The following is a 19,787-nucleotide window of genomic DNA, read 5'->3' as shown; positions in this document are numbered from 1 at the left end:
ATGTCTCATTGTAGGAACATCTCCTATCCACAGACATTGCAGCTTGTGATATATTAGCGTCTCAACAACAATTCAATTACTCGATAATTTACATGGACAATATCCTTAATTAGCAAAAGTACACAACGTATATAGTAGCGTTGAACTTGTGTCCATCATTCGCATTGTACCAACAAGCTTTGATAATACAGTTAGAATATACATAAATATCGTTAAGTGCTTGATTTGATTTCGGATACAATATCAAAATGAGGTATGTATATTGGAACGAGTATATAAAGAAGTATTTAAAATATATTTAAAAATATGATATATATGATTAATATTTATATATAAAATAATATAACGATAATAATAAGATTATGAATAATAATAACCATACAAATATTAAAAAGAATATTCATATTAATATTTTTATATATTATTTCTTTGTTTCAGATTGAGATTGTTCGATGACGTCACGTGTGACGAGATCTCACACGAGGATCTCGAGGACATGATGACCCCTGGCAGAAAGGCATGCACTGACTCACAGTGCACGGCGTTGAAGGACATCAAAGAAACGCTAGATTCGGTAAGGATTATTATGTCGTATAAACTAAAAATTATTAAACCCAAACGCTGTGCGACATTTAATCTCGCATGAACGCAAAGGCCTGATTTTTCTAATTGCTGTCGTGTAAACATAACAAGTTGCGTTTATTAAAATAATTATATTATAAAACTTAAATTAATTGCCATTTGTTCCTTATTTTTGCTCAACTACCTATATCATAAAACTATTTTTACATTGGGCTTATATGATTTCAGATGGAATTTCTTCGCAAAAGTCTTTCTCGAAGGGGCTCTGCCAATGACGCCAGGAAGAGCTTGTTTCCGGGCAAACGTTCTGCTGAAACGGACGTGAACAGTTCGCCAATCCAAGCGTCCAAGAAAGCAAGAGATTGCAGCGATTCAGCCCCGATATATACACTTAACACTCTCTCTAACGACATTATGCAGGCAGTGGAAACTCTCGAGTTAGCTGACAAAGTCGCAGACGGGTCACGTGATTATACATTACCCTCAATTCCTGGTCAGCATCGTGATTTGAGGTCGATATCACCCGAAGTAATGGCTGATGTTGTTAGCGGACGCTACAAATACTTGTTCAGTGACGTCACGATTGTCGACTGCCGCTATCCGTATGAGTTTGAAGGCGGTCACATCAAAGGGGCGGTTAATCTCTTCACTAAAGATGACGTCAATGCTCTTCTTCATAGACCTGTCAGTGGAGACAAACGTCACGTGCTCATATTCCACTGCGAGTTCTCATCTGAGAGGGGACCTAAGATGTACCGTTTCCTGCGCAGTCAGGACCGCGAGCTTCACAAGGACCAGTACCCCGCCCTACTGTTTCCCGAGGTGTACCTGCTCCATGGCGGATACAAGGCATTCTTCAACAAGTTCAAGGTAAATATCAACGTACAATATTTTGTCTTCTTTTATTTTCTTCTTTTATGAACTAGCAGCTGTTCATATATATATTTCTGGTATATCTCTTGTGATTTAGGAATCGCAAATGCAATGTTTATTTGCCCAGGAAATAACATATTGAAAACAAATAGCCCTAACCACTTCATTTGGTTTGCTCTTCAGAATTTGTGTGTTCCGGATTCCTACAAGCCCATGATGCACGAAGATCACTCTGCAGATCTACGTCACTTCCGGGTCAAGTCTAAATCTTGGACCGCGGGAGAAAAGCAGCACGAGTCCAGCAGACGACATCGGAGTCGTCTGGGTCGGCAGCTGAGTTTCTATGAAAAACTGCCGTCCTGAACCAAGAGCGAACAACGTTGCTCTGCATCGCTGTTCTTCATTTAAAAAAATGTGACGTCATCATTAAATGGCATCGTCCACATGCATTTCCCATGATGCAGACGATGTCGACGCCAATAGTCACGTGATAAATGTCACACCGGAGATAACATAGTCGACAGGAAAGCCGTGAGTCAGGCAGGCAGATCATCCGTGTAGACAGCATGGAAAAAAACACAACAGAACGAGGACCATGATACTAAGGAGCAAAGTTACAACCGACACAGGCCTTGTTCTATGCACGTTTGTTCTGTTATGTATGTATTTCTATATACTAATACCTATGTTGTTGATAACCTCGTTGCAGATTTGTCGTCCCGTGCTCTCACATGTGAGCAGTCGTCGCACAACAGATTGAGTTAGTTAGTTTTAAATGTTTTTGTAATAACGTGTATATGTTGCCTTTGACACATTAAAAAAGAAAGAAGAACAATTAAATAAGATTTTGTTGGGTTCTTAAAGTTTTGCCAAGAAAATAAAATAGCTATAGCATATTGTGTCCTTGGTCATATTGGTTTCCAAGTTGGCTGGTTTAAGCTACGAATATTTTCATCACAGATTGCAAATATAGTCAAAGCGCTGAAGACACTGAAGTTGTTCGATATTGCATAATCTTAGACGCAGTTTTCAAAATTATGTAATAGCTTTTTATATTGCAAGTTTGAAATGAACACAGCCCATTCAAATTTATAAAGAGTGTGTCTTAAAGCACAGGTCGACATGTGTGTGCACTGTTTATCCTCATATTTATGTTATAGAGATAACTTAGACATGTCTCTTTTTTCACAATTGGTTGCTGCACTGGCAACCATCTTTAAAATGTTGGTTGCCTTGCTAAATAATAAAAAGGCTATAATCATGTACATGTTGTGTAATATGTATCTTATTCTTTATCTATTTTCTTTAAATTATGGAGCAACAATTTTGCCCACATGGCATACTTTTAATGCAGCATTAAGCCCCGTTTTCCATGAAAGCAGCCAATATGTACAGATTTCAATGATAAACTGGCCAATGTTGTCGCACAAGCTGTTATAAACACTAGACTGGCCTATATCGTCGCACAAGCTCTTAAACCTATTGTTTACATACAGGCTGTCCGCTGCAGTGTACCAGTGGTGAAGTATAAACAGGCAGTGGTTATCGTTCCTAGCGTAGTAAACAACAGACTGACTTGCTGTTATCGTTTCTAGCGTAGCTAAAGCAGACTGACTAGCAAAACTGCCTCTCTACATTAGTTGTGAGCTAATGCTCACAACTAAAAATGGGAGAAAGTATGCTCAGACATGGATATGCTGCAAAAGCATTTTCACATTTAATGTACGATCATTATAAGCAACATTCGAAGTATTGTTAACGCGTTTATCTTATCTATATTGCAGATTTTTGTTTATTTCTTAAGAAAAATATTCAGTGCGTATGGATCACGGAAATACAGCAATATTGCTGATTTTGATGTATAATTCTGAAGAAGATTTGAAAATAGATGTTCCGTGCTCCAATCTCGACGCCGCACATTCTATTCGCATACGCATTTATCTGTGTTCAATAGATTAGCATTTGCATCCTGACAGATGTCTACCAAAACAACAAGAAAACTGTACCTCAAAATCGAAAACGATTTGCGATGATAAAGTTTTTTTTAACTGGCCAGTATTTCTTTTCTGCAAACAGAGATTAAAAACTTATGCTCAAAATGCTGCTGTTAAATAAAGGTAATTGAAAAAAAAACAGTGCTATCATTGTAGCTGACTTATGGCCCTGAACTATTGTTTTGACCCAAAAGAGTGATTTTGATCTTCAAAATGGTGAAACACATACTGCTTTTATTTATTTATTACAGCAGTATTTAATGTATGACTTTGTATAGCCTTTTGTGGCTGACTATGTACGGAATCCATTTTGTGAAATAACTACAAACACATAGTTGTTTAAACTACTACTATTTATTGACGTCAATAAAGTATATGTATCATATATAGCTCCAACATTATACTTTTTAAAGACATATTATTATTTGATTAATAATTTCACAATGCGGGTCAATAGAGCCTTTATTCTAATAGAAATAACTCGAGTAAATCACCCATCAATTCCATAAATAAAAACACTGGTTCCATTAATAATAAAACTGCAACAGCTTTGGTTTTGTCCATGCTTTGGTCCTTGTTGTTTTCGTTGTTCCACGTTCGGAGTGCGCCTGTACTGACGTCATCGCATGTGTAGACGTTGTGACGTCATTCACACAGCTTCGTTCTATGGGTATCTAACGTCAGTCTCTCGAGAAGAAATGTACGCTGTTAAAAACAACAGGTTCTTTCCTCTCACGATGTTACATTGTCACAGAAACTCAGCTGCCGACCCAGACGACTCCGATGTTGTCTGCTAGACACGTTTTGCTTTTCTCCCGCAGTCCAAGACTTTGACTTTACCCGGAAGTGACGTAGATATAATGATCTTCGTGCAGCATTGGCTTGTAGGAATCCGGGTCACACAAATTCTGAAATAAATTTAATATGCTGTTAACATAATTTTATACGCTTTTAATCTCGGATTGATACATAATAACTATATGTAGTTACCGACACACATTCCTTGTTTTGTTTAATAACCTCGGGAAACAAGTGAAGTGATGCAAACATTGAAACTTATTCAAAAATGGATCCGCCTTAACAATCCGTATTAGGACATTTACATGTATATGCGATACGAAATTTACATGTTAAAGACACAGCTACCATGCTGATTACCTTGAACTTGTTGTAGAAAGCCTTGTATCCGCCATGGAGCAGGTACACCTCGGGAAACAGTAGGGCGGGGTACTGATCCTTGTAAAGCTCGCGGTCCTGACTGCGCAGGAAACGGTACATCTTGGGTCCTCTCTCAGATGAGAATTCGCAATGGAAGATGAGCACGTGACGTTTGTCTCCACTGACGGGTCTATGAAGAAGAGCACTGACGTCATCTTTAGTGAAGAGATTGACCGCACTTTTGATGTGACCGCCTTGAAACTCATACGGGTAGCGACAATCCACAATCGTGACGTCACTTAACACGTCATTGTAGCGTCCACAAACAACATCGGCCATCACTTCCGCTGATATCGACCTCAGATCCAGATGCTGACCAGGAATTGTGGGTAATACGTAATTACGTGATCCGTTTGCGATTGTGTCACCTAATTCGAGAGTTTCAACTGCTGCCAGAACCCCTTCAATTCCATTTTCTGATTGGTTTGGATTAACATTGAATTTTGATTCCTTGGGTTTCTTGTAAGCACGTATAAAAGAATCGTTCGTGTCGATATCTGCAGCACGTTTCCCCGGAAATAAGCTCTTCCTAACTTGCTTAGCTGATATCCCTCTTAACGAATGGTTGGATGTGAAATCGATCTGAATTTTTTTTAAAGTTTTTTACATGTGCATACATATTGATTACATACGGTGGATATTTATGCAACTGTAGATTCTACGTTTGCTCTTTACTAACAATAACATTTTTTTTTAAAGAAATTGACGATTCGAATAACTGGCAAATCGAACGATTTATGAAATGTTAATACTGAATATTGCGTCGGTCTTAATTTTTTCAGTAAAAGGTTGATCGAATTCATTATCAATCACGCAGAACTTTATAATCCTCGCTCTGGGACTATAGGCTTATATGCATGTGCGTAAAGTGTCGTCCCAAATTAGCCTGTGCAATCAGGGACGGCACTTACGCATTAAACTCGATTTTTGCAAAGAAGATACTTCATTTTAAGACGAATACAATACAATACAAGCGGACTGCACAGGCTAAGCTGGGACAACACTGCACGCGCATGCATTAAACCCGGCATTTTACCTGAGCGCGTCTCATGTGTAATTATTCATAGTACTTACAGAGTTTGGTGTTCGCGGTATGGCGTACCTTTTGGGTCGAAAGTCAACAAGACCTACTAAGTAAACAGAAAAATGTACTTCGACGTACAATATGTACGTCGAAGAACATTTATTTGTACTTCAACGAACAAAATTGCACGTCGAAGTACAGTTTTTACCGACCCTTGAGTGTTAGCCAATCAGAAGACGCCATACATCTGTTGCTTTTAGAGATATTTGACCTTGAACATTATTATTATTGCTATGTATACCAAATTATGCGACTATCGACCGCTAACTCATAGATATTTTGCGTATTTATTGAACATTATTATTATTATTATTATTATTATTATTATAATAATAATAATAATAATAATAATTATTATTATTATTATTATTATTATTATTATTATTATTATTATTATTATTATTATTATTATTATTATCATTATTTATACCAAATTAGCGACTATCGACCGCTAACTCATAGATGTTGTGCGTATTTATTGACCTGGCGTGGCGGAATTAACCTTTGACGTATGCAAATAATGGTAATTACAAATACGACCAAACCAGGGAGGTTATTATACATTTTAGCTTATCTGTTTTTTTGAGAAAAAAAATATGAGCTACTGTCATCACCTTGGTGTCGGCGTCGGCGTTGGCGTCGGCGTCCGGTTAAGTTTTGCGTTTAGGTCCACTTTTCTCAGAAAGTATCAATGCTATTGCATTCAAACTTTGTACACTTACTTACTATCATGAGGGGACTGGGCAGGCAAAGTAAGATAACTCTGGCGTGCATTTTGACAGAATTATGTGCCCTTTTAATACTTAGAAATTGAAAATGTTGGTTAAGTTTTGTGTTTAGGTCCATTTTATTCCTTAAGTATCAAAGCTATTGCTTTCATACTTGCAACACTTACTAACTATCATAAGGGGACGGTGCAGGCAAAGTTATGTAACTCTGGCTGGCATTTTGACAGAATTATGTGCCCTTTTTATACTTAAAAAATTGAAAATTTGGTAAAGTTTTGTATTTAGGTCCACTTTATTCCTACAGTATCAAAGCTATTGCTTTCATACTTGCAACACTTATTAACTATCATAAGGGGACTACGCAGGCAAAGTTATGTAACTCTGACTGGCATTTGGACGGAATTATGGGCCCTTTATACTTAGAAAATTGAAAATTGTGTTAAGTTTTGTGTTTTGGTCCACTTTACCCCTAAAGTATCAAAGATATTGCTTTCATACTTGGAACACTCGCAAACTATCATAAGGGTACAGTAAAAGAACAAGTTGCATGGTTGTCGTTTCTACGGAATTATGGCCCTTCTTTGACTTAGTAACTTTGAATATATGGTTAAATTTTGTGTTTCGATCCACTTTACTTCTAAAGTATCAAGACTATTGCTTTTAAACTTCAAATACTTTCATGCTATCATGAGATTACTGTACCTGGCAAGTTGAATTTTACCTTGACCTTTGAATGACCTTGACTCTCAAGGTCAAATTACTAAATTTTGCTAAAATTGCCATAACTTCTTTATTTATGATTAGATTTGATTGATACTTTGACAAAACTACTCTTACCTGACAAACCACAATAGACTCCACCCAAACCATCCCCCGTGCCCTCCCCCCCTCCCCCCGAATCCCCCCAATTTTTTTTATTTTTTTTAAGATCATCTCACAAATGACCACCACACCCTCACACTATACCCCCCACCCCACCCCCCCCCCATTTTTTTTAAACGGTTAAAAACAGAAATATTTATTTTTATTATTTTATTTTTGAAATACCGTCCAACCATCGCACCCAAGAATCCCCTCTCCCCCACCCACCCCCCCCCCACCCCCCCCCCAAAAAAAAATAATAATTTTTTTTTGCATTTTTTTTTCCGCATTTTTGGAAGATAATGTAATAAATGTCCACACCCCCACACTATACTCTTCACTCCACCCCTCCCTCCTTCGTGATTGAAATTGAGAGTCCCTTCACCTTTAAAAAGAAAAGAGATGAGCGGTCTGCACCCGCAAGGCGGTGCTCTTGTTAATCCCGTAATCGTTTGGTAACTGTTTGGTTATGAACATGTAAAACGAACATGCATGTATAGATATTGATCTGACAAAATCTTTGATAAGGAATTTTTCTATGATTCTGTTCGTGTCAATGTTTATTTTGTATCGGAACATACGAAAAGACCACCGATAAACATGTTTGAGATGAATGCTAGTCACTTCGGTACCTGGTCACTTCGGACTTTAGTCCCTTCGGCACTTCGGTAGTTATTTCGGCACTTGAAGTTGGATGTTTCGGCACTTAAAGTTAGACGCTTCGGCACTTAGTTTCTTTTAAGTACGTTAGTTTGTTACAGATAAAATTTATTTATCGGTAAATTAATATATTTCAACATGTATTGTTATGTCATCTCAATACCCTCTAAAGCTTTATTCAATCTAAAAATGGAAAACTAATGGGAAATGGGAAATGGAAATGAAATAGTTAAATCTAAATATAAACGTTTGCAAACCTCTTGCAAACTTCAATTTTCAACCTAAGTGATTAATATATATTCTTGATATTGGAACATAAAAATAAGTCAAACACATCGAATTTTAATCATTTGTATTTTTCTACTTTGAAAAACGTAAAAACAAATATGTTGGCAAACATCGATAAAAATGTAAATGATCAACCAAATATGACAAATATAATGCACCGAATTTTAATCTGATTTTTTTTCTGTTATGAAAAAGTGGAGAAAAAAAACATGGAAGGGATGTGCTCTGTTGGCAGAAACGGCAAAGCCATGACCTGCGTAAGACGGCTACATGCAACGCAGGCAATTCCATGTTGCCGGCGGTGGATGCCACGGGAACACGCTACACACATGTCCATTGGGATAAATACTTAGAAATTAATTTTCAAGTTGCAAGTACTATATTCAAATTATCACATTATGAAAAATGTTTTAAAGGCTTGATATAACATAAAACGTTAGCTCGTGAATTATTTTTAACAGATAGTTCAACGGTACATACATATTTATACACCTTCTTAAAGTGGACAACATAAAAACGAATACGATTGGCTTTTACAAATTTGCCAATTGCAAACTCGCTTTCTTGTCTGATATGAGGCATAATAATTCAAAGCATTACATGTATTTGACAATTCCGCCAAATAATAATAATAATAATAACTTTATTTCACGAAGATAACACATTAAGAAATATCATATCTTTTTTACAATGTGGTCTTCAAAAACACAGTATATGTAAATATAACTCAACAATGTCTAGCATACTGCAATCAGCCTTAAAATAATTACAAAAGCATCATATAATGAAAATAATAATACTAATACAAATAATATTAATAATATAAAATAATAGTAATATAATTACAATAATAATAATTAAAAAAAAAAAAAAAAAAAAAAATTATAATAATAATAATAATAATAATAATAACAATAACAATAATAATAATAATAATAATAATAATGGTTATTTCATTCTTTCATAACAACAGACAATCACAAAGCAAAAAGAAGAAGAATAAAATACCCAAAGTCGGTATTTTAATCCATACAACCCACAATATCAAAAAAGGTTTTGCGTTTGTAGCAAATGATTTTTAAGGTGCCGTTTAAAGGAAATAATTGTAGGTGCTTGTCTTATATTATTTGGAATAAGGTGCCATATATTTCTCGCACAAAAGGAAAAAGTACGCTTTCCGTAATTCGTTTTAAATGCAACATATGATAAATCGTTGTGGATGGTGGACCTAAGAAAGTATGTTTTGTTATTTGATACAAAAATAACGTCATCAAAATAAGGAGGCATTGGGCCATCTAAAACTTTGTACACTATAGTCCCAACAAGAAATTTACACCTATTTTCAAATGACAACCAGCCCAGTTTATTGAAAATCTGAATTGAAGGAGTGGAAAACGGCTTATTCATTATTATTTTTGCAGCACGTTTCTGTATCAAAATTACCTTCTTTAAATTTGATCTTGTGGCTGAGCACCATATTGTACAACAATAGTCCATATGTGGTAAGATGTATGAATTATAAAACAACTTCATTGTTTCATAATTTAGATAAGGTTTAATGCGTTTTAATAAGGCTAGCTTTGAGTTGAGCTTTCGACAGACGTTATTTATATGCAGTTTCCAAGTGAGATGTTTGTCAACAGTTATACCAAGTAAATTATGATGTTCAACTTGATCAATAACAATGTTGTTAATTTTAAGTAATGAGGTGTTTGCAGACTTATTAGCACTGGATAATATCATGCATTTAGTTTTGTTTGGATGTATTAACATATTGTTAAAAGAGCACCAATTTGATATTATATCTAAACCATTTTGCAAAGTACTTTGAATGCTTTTAATGTCAACATCAGCTACATGTAAGGTAGAGTCATCTGCATAAAGATCTAACGCTCCCTTTTGAAGGAAAAACGGCATGTCATTAATATATATAAGGAAAAGAAGAGGGCCGAGAATAGATCCTTGAGGTACCCCGGCTTTTATAGTTTGAAAAGCTGATTGTTGTGTTCCGACTTTGACGCATTGTTGTCTGTTAGATAGGTACGACTGCATCAAGGTAAACACACTCTCAGAGAAATGATACATAGAAAGTTTTTTAAGTAAAATATCATGATCTACTAAATCAAAGGCTTTTCTAAGGTCAAGGTATGCTGTCCCTACAATTTTTCCAGAATCTATGTTTTGTAGCCAAGAATCTATAAGTCAAATCAATGATGACTGACAAGAATGATTTTGACGAAACCAGACTGGAAAGTATGCAACAATTGATGTTTTTCAAGAAATGACTTCATTTGATTTGAAATGTGTCTTTCAAATATCTTAGAATTAGTAGGGAGTATGGAAATGGGTCTATAGTTGTTTAGGTCATTTTTATCTGATTCTTTATGCACAGGCAATATATATGCATTCTTAAGCCTGTCCGGAAAAAATCCACTTTGAATGCTCTTATTTATGATTGATGTTATTGAGCCGACAATGGTATCACCACAATGTTTGAGTATATCAGAACCGATATTGTCAAGGCCAGGTGCTTTATTGTTTTTTAAACAGTCGATTATTTTACGGACCTGAAATACTGTTATTGGTGCAATTTCAAATAAATGTGTTTTTAGTTTATCATTGAGATATATTTGGAATTTTGTATAATTCTGTGGTTCAAATTTAGTTTTGGTGACCAAATCGGAGATGTTAGTAAAACGTGTGTTGAATGTGTCTAAGATCTCAGGAATGCTGTCAATGGTTGTATTATTTACGTCAAGTGTTAATGGCAGAGTGAGGGAAGGAGTTGGATGTGCAAGGGAATTAATTGTTTTCCATATATGTTTTGTTGCCACATTTTCCTTTACTGAGTTATTATAAAATTGTTGTTTATATTTTCTTATAAAAAACGTTACATGGTTCCTTTGTTTTTTTGTACTCGTCGATTTTGTGATGTTTTTTCAACCAGTCTTGCATTTTAATTGCATGTTTAATTTCGTCTGAAAACCATCCAGGTAAAATTTGTGACTTAATTCTTTTTGTTTTAATAGGTGCATGGATGTTTAATGTTGATGTTATGGTATCAAGTAAATAATTGAGACATGTATTGGGATCTTAGACCATGTCAATCATTTCTAAATTTGACATTAATAAATCGTTTTGAAAAGTGTGTTTCTTAAAATGTTTGAATTGCCTATATTCTTTTGATATATGCTTGTTCTTAGGTATTTTTGTATGCATTTGTCTTGTAAAACATACAGGAAAATGATCACTAACACTATACGATGAAACAACAACATTGCTTATACGATCGGGTCTATTTGTATATAAATGATCAATAATTGTATACGATTTCTTTGTAATTCTTGTTGGTTCCATTACTAACTGTTTAAGACCATTTAAAATTACAAACGAATTCCAGCGGGAGTTTTTGAATGTTTCTTTTTCAGATTGAAAGTTCATATTTAAATCACCTAAAATATAAAGTTCTTTACTCATACAGTTAATAGCATTTTTAAAGCTGATATCATAGGCTGATACCCAGTCAATTGTAGAATCCGATGGCCTATAAATAAAGTTAATTAGAAACAATTTAGCGTTTGGGAACATAATTTCAATCCAGACCGATTCTAATGAGCACGTTTTTAAATCTAATCTATGTTTGAAAGGTATATTGTCTTTTATGTAAACAACTATGCCACCACCCTTACGATTATCTCGGTCACGACGAATACAATTAAAATTTGGAATTTGTATATCCGAATCTTGTATTTCATTGATTAAAAATGTTTCGCATAGTCCTTAAATATGTATTTTTGAATGTGAAAGTACATATTTAATTTCATATAATTTAGGCATTATGTGACGTATATTAAGACAAACAACATTTAACCCTCTATTAGAAAAATTGAAGTCTAAATTAGGAGCAGTATTATTGTCACACTTGTCAATAGCAATACGCCTGTCAATATTTGAAATACATGGTACATGTATTGCAATTTGTACTTGAACTAGATTTATCAATATTGTTTTTACTAGGTGTCAAATAATTTGAACAAAAGGATGTTTTAAAAAGAGAATTGCTCGCATCACATATGCAGACATTATTATTACATTCTATACATATGTACGTAAGTGTATGGAACCTGTTTGGAGAAAGCATACTGCTTGTTTGTTGTATATCATGCGATTGTCTGTTAAAATTTCCTATATTGGAAACATCGTTGGAGCCATGACTCGTCTCTGTCCTCGGTATTTCCTGTGGCGCCCATGGTAGTACGAGTAGCCGCCGGCGCCCCATCGATTTCGGTAGCAGTCTTCGGCGCTGTGATTTCGCAGTCCACATACCGTGCATTTGTTTCCCTGTTGCCATCGCGATCTGTTAGTAAACGAAGCAATTTCGGGATGTTCGTTCACACTTCCTTTTCCGGACCCGTGCCTTGTTATTGGTAGTTGTTGATTTATGGCTGTAACAAGAGCACTAGAGCCTTTTGCATTGAGATGAATGCCGTCTCGATGGTAGTAATGGCGGGCTGTGTTCCCATTGCCAAATACAAACGCCTGATGACAATCAATGATGCGTGCGTCCATGTCTTCTCCAGTCCGCTTTAATAAGTCATTGAGCGGAAGTACGTCAGCGTCTATGCGTGGACAAGCGGTACACAAATATACTGCGCACGATTCCGATTTTCTTCTTATGTTCAGGATTAGAGATTTCACGTTATTGTAGAGCGTCGATCGAGCAGAACCGGAAGCAGCATCATTTCCCCTAGCATTGCATATGAGCGGATGTATCACGCAGAGACTGGGGCATATGTTATACACGTGTCACTCACAAATTCATAAATACCATAAACCTACAAATTATCTCCCGGGGTTGACAGCCGCTGAAGCCGAATTCTTTTTCCTGTTATCAAGGCGTATGTGAATGTTTTACAAATATTTACGTAATCTGGTAATCTGTTTTTGTGTGGCTTAATAAGCATATTTCGGAAAACAATAGAAACAGATATTCATTAGTAAATGTATTCGTTAAAGTTAGTTTTCTGTATCTTCATTTGAGTTATATGTGGCTCAATAAGCATATTCCAGAAAACAATAGAAACAGATATTAAATAGTTAATGTATTCGTAATGGATTGTTTTCTGTATCTTAATTTGAGTTTTAAAAAATCGCTGTATTTAACTAAAAAAATGTTAAAAAATATCAAAATTAATAACAATTTATTCGTTGAAAATTCTTCGCTAATTAAAATAGTCAACACTGTAAATTTAAAAAACATTAAACAAATTAATTATTCATGATAACAAACCCCATACACTAGCTCCATTTCTGTCATTGTTTTTATACATAGATTCATCATCCTAAATCAACAGTGATAATTGTATCACTAAACAACAGAATACATTTTGGAGACATAAAGTATGAAATGGTTTCTTGCAATGCTTACATTCATCTAGTTACACAATTCAAATAACCATTCTAATCACACCTTCAGCAAAAGGGAAGGTTCTACTAATGTTAAAACTTGTTATCCAACCCTTTTGCTTGTATGTTCACGTGTGACATTTGTAACTTGTACACTTCAACACCGTTATTTCGAACACCGATAAAATACGAAATCACCGTTAAATCGAAGTATTTTTGGGGTACCGATTTTATTTCTTCTTTGTTTAATGTAAAATTTCATGGTTAATCCGAACTTCGTTAAACCGAAGAAATCGTTAATTCGAGGGGATTCTGTCGGTCCCAGCACTATAATTCAGACCTAATTATCAATTATTAATCCGAAGTCAAAACTGCAGACACAAATTAAAACCAGCTGCTAATTGAGCGTAATTTCGCACGTTTGTTGACTGCGACAAATGTACATGACCAAACAAATATAATTCACCGAATTTTAATCTGATTAATTGTTATATTTTGAAAAAGTAAAAAAAAAACAACATAAATGGCAAACATCGATAAAAATGGTCATAACCAAACACGTATAATTCATCGAATTTTGATCAGTTTACTTTTCTATTTTGAACAAAGTTAAAAAAAAAACATACATGGCAAACATCGATAACAATGGACATGAACATTGCAATATTCTTACCAACAGATATATTTCAAAAGGACAGACAATGCAGCAAAACACACTTTTAAGAATTTAGATATGCAAATTAAATGATATTACATACCGACAAACATTTCACATTTTTTATTTCAAATCAATAAAGCATTTTCGATGAATCATACATATCATGCATAAAAAATATCACAAATTACGTATAGAGGAATATTATTTTCATCTTGAAAATCTAGCAGAAGCTTCATTTACGAATAATTAACATTAGGCAATATTTTTTATAATAAAAACAGACACACAAAGAAGTGAAATCGTCTTGAAAATAAAAATTCAAAACATGTCGGCAAAATTACGTCGATCGTTATAGCAGACACACATAATTTACATTTATACAAGTCTATATTTTAGGATCAATAGATAGAAAATACCCGCTACATCTAATTTGGTACTAAGCGAGATCATTATGCCGCCAGCCGTTGATAGAGCGACGTGTGGACCGTAATTAACGAATTTTGTTGATAATACAACTATTATTCACACCCTAATCCCAAGGGGGCCCCATAACAATATTTTTAAAGGCAGACAATGCAGCAAAACACGCTAAACATTGTATTGTCATAAAATACTAGACCAATATGATGGGTCTTTACTTTTTGAATGCAAACACTAGTGAGTCATAAATACTCGATATAGCAAAAAAGAAAGATCATTTATTCATATCATATCTAGTCACACATAAGTTAGAAGGAAAAAGCTATTGTAAAACAATTTTATGGAATAACAAAAAATCAACGCAAACAAAAGTACATTAATAAATAGTACGCTAATAAAAAGAATCCCATCACATATAAAATCTAGTTTATACACAAACAACACGCACTTTTTCGAAGTGCTAATATCTAATTATACCAAACTCTTTTATGTATCAATTAATTGGCCTTTTAATGAATTGCTATTAAACTTTGATTTGGCCAACTGAAGAAAAATACATCAAACTTACTTTAATTGTCTACGCGATTTGTGTATATACTTTGAAAACTCATTGAACATCAATTAAATAAGTTATAATATACCAGTGCCGAAGTGACTAACTGGACAAACCCGAGTGTCGAAGTGGCACTTTTTACGGTGCCAAAGTAACCAGATGCTGAAGTGACTAGATACCGTTTGAGATGTGTCCTTTTTTGCAATCGTGACCCGAAAAGATTGAACCGATATACAACTAAAACTATTTAATCACTATTAGCGTAGTAACAACATTTTGAATTCGCGTACAACCAAGAAAATGCTAGTTTTCTTTTCGAAATAATATATAATATACGGCACAATATTTTTACCGCAACACATATTGACACACAATTCTTAATTTAACTCAAATAATCAGAAGCACATGTTTAACTTAAATGTTGTTTGTTTTGTAAAATCTTAAATCACGAACATTTATTCTAAAGCATTTGTACAGTATAGACCAGTATTAACGCTCTAGCTCGTTTTCAAAGGTTACACGCTAAGATTACCTGTATATCATTAAAGCCCGGGTTTGTATCTAGTAGAAAAATACACAAACAACAAAAACCAGTAATTTTACTTTTGAATTCGTAAAGGTAAACACGACTATGAAAAGTATTTAGTTGATTTTCTTATATAATATAAGTATTGCAATTACATACATGTTTAACTATTTAAAAAAGCATTATCATGAAGGGAGATTTTAAAAAATGTACGAGACCTTCCCTTATTTTCACGTTTGTGTCGCATTTTCTGGTGATTATATAACGCATTTCGAACACGTGATTCTACACTTTACATATTGATTTTTGTTTTGTCTATTGTTTATTCAATAATTTATGCACTGCATTCACTATGATGCTCAAATAACGGAAGTACTGCATACTGATAAATACGTTCGAAATTATATATATTCCGGAATGGCGACATAGCTTTCTCGAGCTGTGAACATGGACAATTATTACTTACTATTACTTAAATATAAGATCGTTCAAGATATATTTCGGTCAATCATGTACTAAACCGGCTATGGTCTTTGATCTTCATAATCTTCATACAAATTTGCGGAAAGCATCTGTGCATCTTAATCAAAGAACTTGTTTAAAGCAGAGGGACGATCAATGGAGTCGCGTTTTGAGAAAACTGGGCATAATGCATGTGCGTTTAGTGTTGTCCCAGATTAGCATGTGCAGTCCGCACAGGCTAATCATGGACACTTTCCGCCCAAAAAGGGATTTTTGCTAAGAAGAAAATTTAAGCAAAAATATCATAAAAGCGGAAAGTGTCGTCCCTGATTAGCCTGTGCGGACTGCACAGGCTAATCTGGGACGACACTTTACGCACATGCATTATGCCCATTTTCTCAGAACGCGGCTCAATGACAATAACATATTCAAATCAGTTTACCAAACATCTATAGAACCATTGAAATGGTGCGCACTATATGTTATACGATCAGTTCGTCCTGCTGTTTTTTTCTGTACAAAATAAGTAAAAAAATAATGAAAATTATTATTAACAATAGCCTAATCTTTTTTTAAATAAACAATAATTGCAAGAGTATTTATGTAGGAGTTCAAGATATTAAAAGATACATTTACATCCGAATTTTGTATGTATGTGAATTTTTAATCTATATGAAAATATGCTTTTGCTTCTTACTTAAGATAAATGTGACATGTTTATCTTTTATTCTTTAAATCTGTCCTGATACAAGATAAATATTGACACGACCAAAAATGTTCATAGAGTTCACAATGAGACCTTTTTACAGATTTACATCTAGATTCATGTTCATTTTGTTAAGATTTATATCAATTGAAAGCTATATCTTGGTTAAAGCAGTATTGTTTCTCTAATGCCCGTAGGTCACAATTCCTCTGTTTCAGTCTCTGTAAGTGAAATCGCGCCCGTTGCACAGGTGTGAGGGCCAATTAAACGTTCCCTATTCTTCCGATCATTATCACCGTTAATTGAGTAGAACTGTTATAAAACTGATTTCTTAAATAATGTCTCATTGTAGGAACATCTTCTATCCACAGACATTGCAGCTTGTGATATATTAGCGTCTCAACAATAATTCAATTACTCGATAATTTACATGGACAATATCCTTAATTAGCAAAAGTACACAACGCATATATTAGCGTTGAACTTGTGTCCATCATTCATATTGTACCAACAAGCTTTGATAATACAGTTAGAATATACATAAATATCGCTAAGTGCCTGATTTGATTTCGGATACAATATCAAAATGAGGTATGTATATTGGCACGAGTATATAAATAAGTATTTTAAATATATGATGTATATATAAAACTATATAACAATACAAATAAGATTATAAATAATAATAACCATTCAAATAATAAAAAGAATATTCATATTAATATTTTTTATATTATTATTCTGACAATAATAATTATTTCTTTGTTTCAGATTGAGATTGTTCGATGACGTCACGTGTGACGAGATCTCCCACGAGGATCTCGAGGACATGATGACCCCTGGCAGAAAGGCATGCACTGACTCACAGTGCACGGCGTTCAAGGACATTAAAGAAACGCCAGAATCGGTAAGGATTTATATGTTGTATAAATTAAAAATTATTGAACCCAAACGCTGTGCGCCATTTAATCTCGCATGAACTTGAAGGACTGATTTTTCTAATTGCTGTCGTGTACATCATAACAAGTTGCTTTTATTAAAACAATAATATTTTAAAAAATGCCATTTGTTCGTTATTTTTGCTCAACTACCTATATCATGAAACTTATTACATTGGAATTATATAATTTCAGATAGATTTTCCTCGAAAAAGTCTTTCTCGACGGGGCTCTGCCAATGACGTCAGGAAAAGCTTGTTTCCGGGTAAACGTTCTGCTGACACGGACGTGAACAGTTCGCCAATCCAAGCGTCCAAGAAAGCAAGAAATTGCAGCGATTCAGCCCCGATATATACACTTAACACTCTCTCTAACGACATTATGCAGGCAGTGGAAACTCTCGAGTTAGCTGACAAAGTCGCAGACGGGTCACGTGATTATACATTACCCTCAATTCCTGGTCAGCATCGTGATTTGAGGTCGATATCACCCGAAGTAATGGCTGATGTTGTTAGCGGACGCTACAAATACTTGTTCAGTGACGTCACGATTGTCGACTGCCGCTATCCGTATGAGTTTGAAGGCGGTCACATCAAAGGGGCGGTTAATCTCTTCACTAAAGATGACGTCAGTGCTCTTCTTCATAGACCCGTCAGTGGAGACAAACGTCACGTGCTGATATTCCACTGCGAGTTCTCATCTGAGAGGGGACCTAACATGTACCGTTTCCTGCGCAGTCAGGACCGCGAGCTTCACAAGGACCAGTACCCCGCCCTACTGTTCCCCGAGATGTACCTGCTCCATGGCGGATACAAGGCATTCTTCAACAAGTTCAAGGTTAATATCAACGTACAATTTTTCTTTTCCTTTTATATTCTTCTTTTATGAACTAGCAGCTGTTCATATATATTTTCTTGGTATATCTCTTGTGATTTAGGAATCGCAAATGCGATGTTTATTTGCCAAGAAAATAACATATTGAAAACAAATAGCCCTAACCACTTTATTTGGTTTGCTCTTCAGAATTTGTGTGTTCCGGATTCCTACAAGCCCATGCTGCACGAAGATCACTCTGCAGATCTACGTCACTTCCGGGTCAAGTCTAAATCTTGGACCGCGGGAGAAAAGCAGGACGAGTCCAGCAGACGACATCGGAGTCGTCCGGGTCGTCAGCTGAGTTTCTATGACAAACTGCCATCCTGAACCAAGAGCGAACAAGTTTGCTTTGCAACGCTGTTCATCATTCAGGAATGTGTGATGTCATCATTGAATTGCATAGTCAACAAGCATTTTCCATGATGCAGACGATGTCGACGCCAATAGTCACGTGATAAATGTCACACCGGAGATGACATAGTCGACAGGAATAGAAAGCCGGGAGTCAGACAGGCAGATCATCCGTGTAGACAGCACGAAAAAACAACAACAACAGAACGGGGGCCTTGATATTAAGGAGCAAAGTTACAACCAACACAGGCCTTGTTCTATGCACTTTTGTTATGTAACGGCGTTATGTATGTGTTTTTTTTTATATATTAATATCTATGTTGTTGATAACCTCGTTGCAGAGTTGTCGTCCCGTGCTCTCACATGCGAGCAGCCGTCGCACAGCAGATTGTGTTAGTTAGTTATAAATGATTTTATAATAACGTGTATATTTTGCCTTTTACACCTAAAAAAAGAAAGAAGAACACTTATACAAGATTTTGTTATGCCAAGAAAAGAAAATAGCTATAGCATATTGTGTCCTTGGTCATACCGGTTTCCAAGTTGGCTGGTTTAAGCTACGAATATTATCATCACAGATTGCAAATATAAAAATGGGAGAAA

At 35.1% G+C, this 19,787-nt stretch overlaps 3 protein-coding genes across 3 annotated transcripts; 2 read left to right on the top strand and 1 right to left on the bottom strand.

Moving 5' to 3' along the window:
• The first annotated feature begins 248 nt into the window (after positions 1 to 248).
• On the top strand, positions 249 to 2,305 carry LOC127860786 (M-phase inducer phosphatase 1-like). Its single transcript, XM_052399065.1, has 4 exons — positions 249 to 253; positions 439 to 574; positions 811 to 1,452; positions 1,639 to 2,305. The coding sequence occupies exons 1-4, from the start codon at positions 249 to 251 to the stop codon at positions 1,816 to 1,818; spliced, it is 963 nt and encodes a 320-aa protein (XP_052255025.1). The 3' UTR covers positions 1,819 to 2,305.
• Positions 2,306 to 4,285: 1,980 nt separating this feature from the next.
• On the bottom strand, positions 4,286 to 4,946 carry LOC127860785 (M-phase inducer phosphatase 1-B-like). Its single transcript, XM_052399064.1, has 2 exons — positions 4,608 to 4,946; positions 4,286 to 4,357 (listed from the first exon to the last, which is right to left on the bottom strand). Exons 1-2 carry the CDS (start codon positions 4,944 to 4,946, stop codon positions 4,286 to 4,288), a joined length of 411 nt encoding a protein of 136 aa, XP_052255024.1.
• Positions 4,931 to 19,551, top strand: LOC127861267 (M-phase inducer phosphatase 1-like). Its single transcript, XM_052399703.1, has 4 exons — positions 4,931 to 4,996; positions 17,791 to 17,926; positions 18,153 to 18,794; positions 18,981 to 19,551. Exons 1-4 carry the CDS (start codon positions 4,977 to 4,979, stop codon positions 19,158 to 19,160), a joined length of 978 nt encoding a protein of 325 aa, XP_052255663.1. The 5' UTR covers positions 4,931 to 4,976; the 3' UTR covers positions 19,161 to 19,551.
• The last annotated feature ends 236 nt before the right edge of the window (positions 19,552 to 19,787 follow it).

The sequence above is a fragment of the Dreissena polymorpha genome, chromosome 15 (assembly GCF_020536995.1).
Source record: "Dreissena polymorpha isolate Duluth1 chromosome 15, UMN_Dpol_1.0, whole genome shotgun sequence".
In the NCBI taxonomy this organism is placed as follows: Eukaryota; Metazoa; Mollusca; class Bivalvia; order Myida; family Dreissenidae; genus Dreissena; species Dreissena polymorpha.
Note: the sequence above shows the minus strand (reverse complement) of the source record. Positions and strands in the feature narration are given on the sequence as shown.

What these genes read in the sequence shown, in the direction of transcription:
- LOC127860786 (XM_052399065.1), top strand. An exon ending in TCAAAGAAACGCTAGATTCG is followed by an intron (nt 575 to 810) that starts GTAAGGATTATT and finishes ATATGATTTCAG; the next exon opens with ATGGAATTTCTTCGCAAAAG. An exon ending in CATTCTTCAACAAGTTCAAG is followed by an intron (nt 1,453 to 1,638) that starts GTAAATATCAAC and finishes TTTGCTCTTCAG; the next exon opens with AATTTGTGTGTTCCGGATTC.
- LOC127860785 (XM_052399064.1), bottom strand. Translation starts at nt 4,946, where the DNA reads ATGGCCGATGTTGTTTGTGGACGCTACAATGACGTGTTAAGTGACGTC. An exon ending in CTTTCTACAACAAGTTCAAG is followed by an intron (nt 4,358 to 4,607) that starts GTAATCAGCATG and finishes AATTTATTTCAG; the next exon opens with AATTTGTGTGACCCGGATTC.
- LOC127861267 (XM_052399703.1), top strand. Translation starts at nt 4,977, where the DNA reads ATGCTGACCAGGAATTGTGG. An exon ending in ATGCTGACCAGGAATTGTGG is followed by an intron (nt 4,997 to 17,790) that starts GTAATACGTAAT and finishes TCTTTGTTTCAG; the next exon opens with ATTGAGATTGTTCGATGACG. An exon ending in TTAAAGAAACGCCAGAATCG is followed by an intron (nt 17,927 to 18,152) that starts GTAAGGATTTAT and finishes ATATAATTTCAG; the next exon opens with ATAGATTTTCCTCGAAAAAG.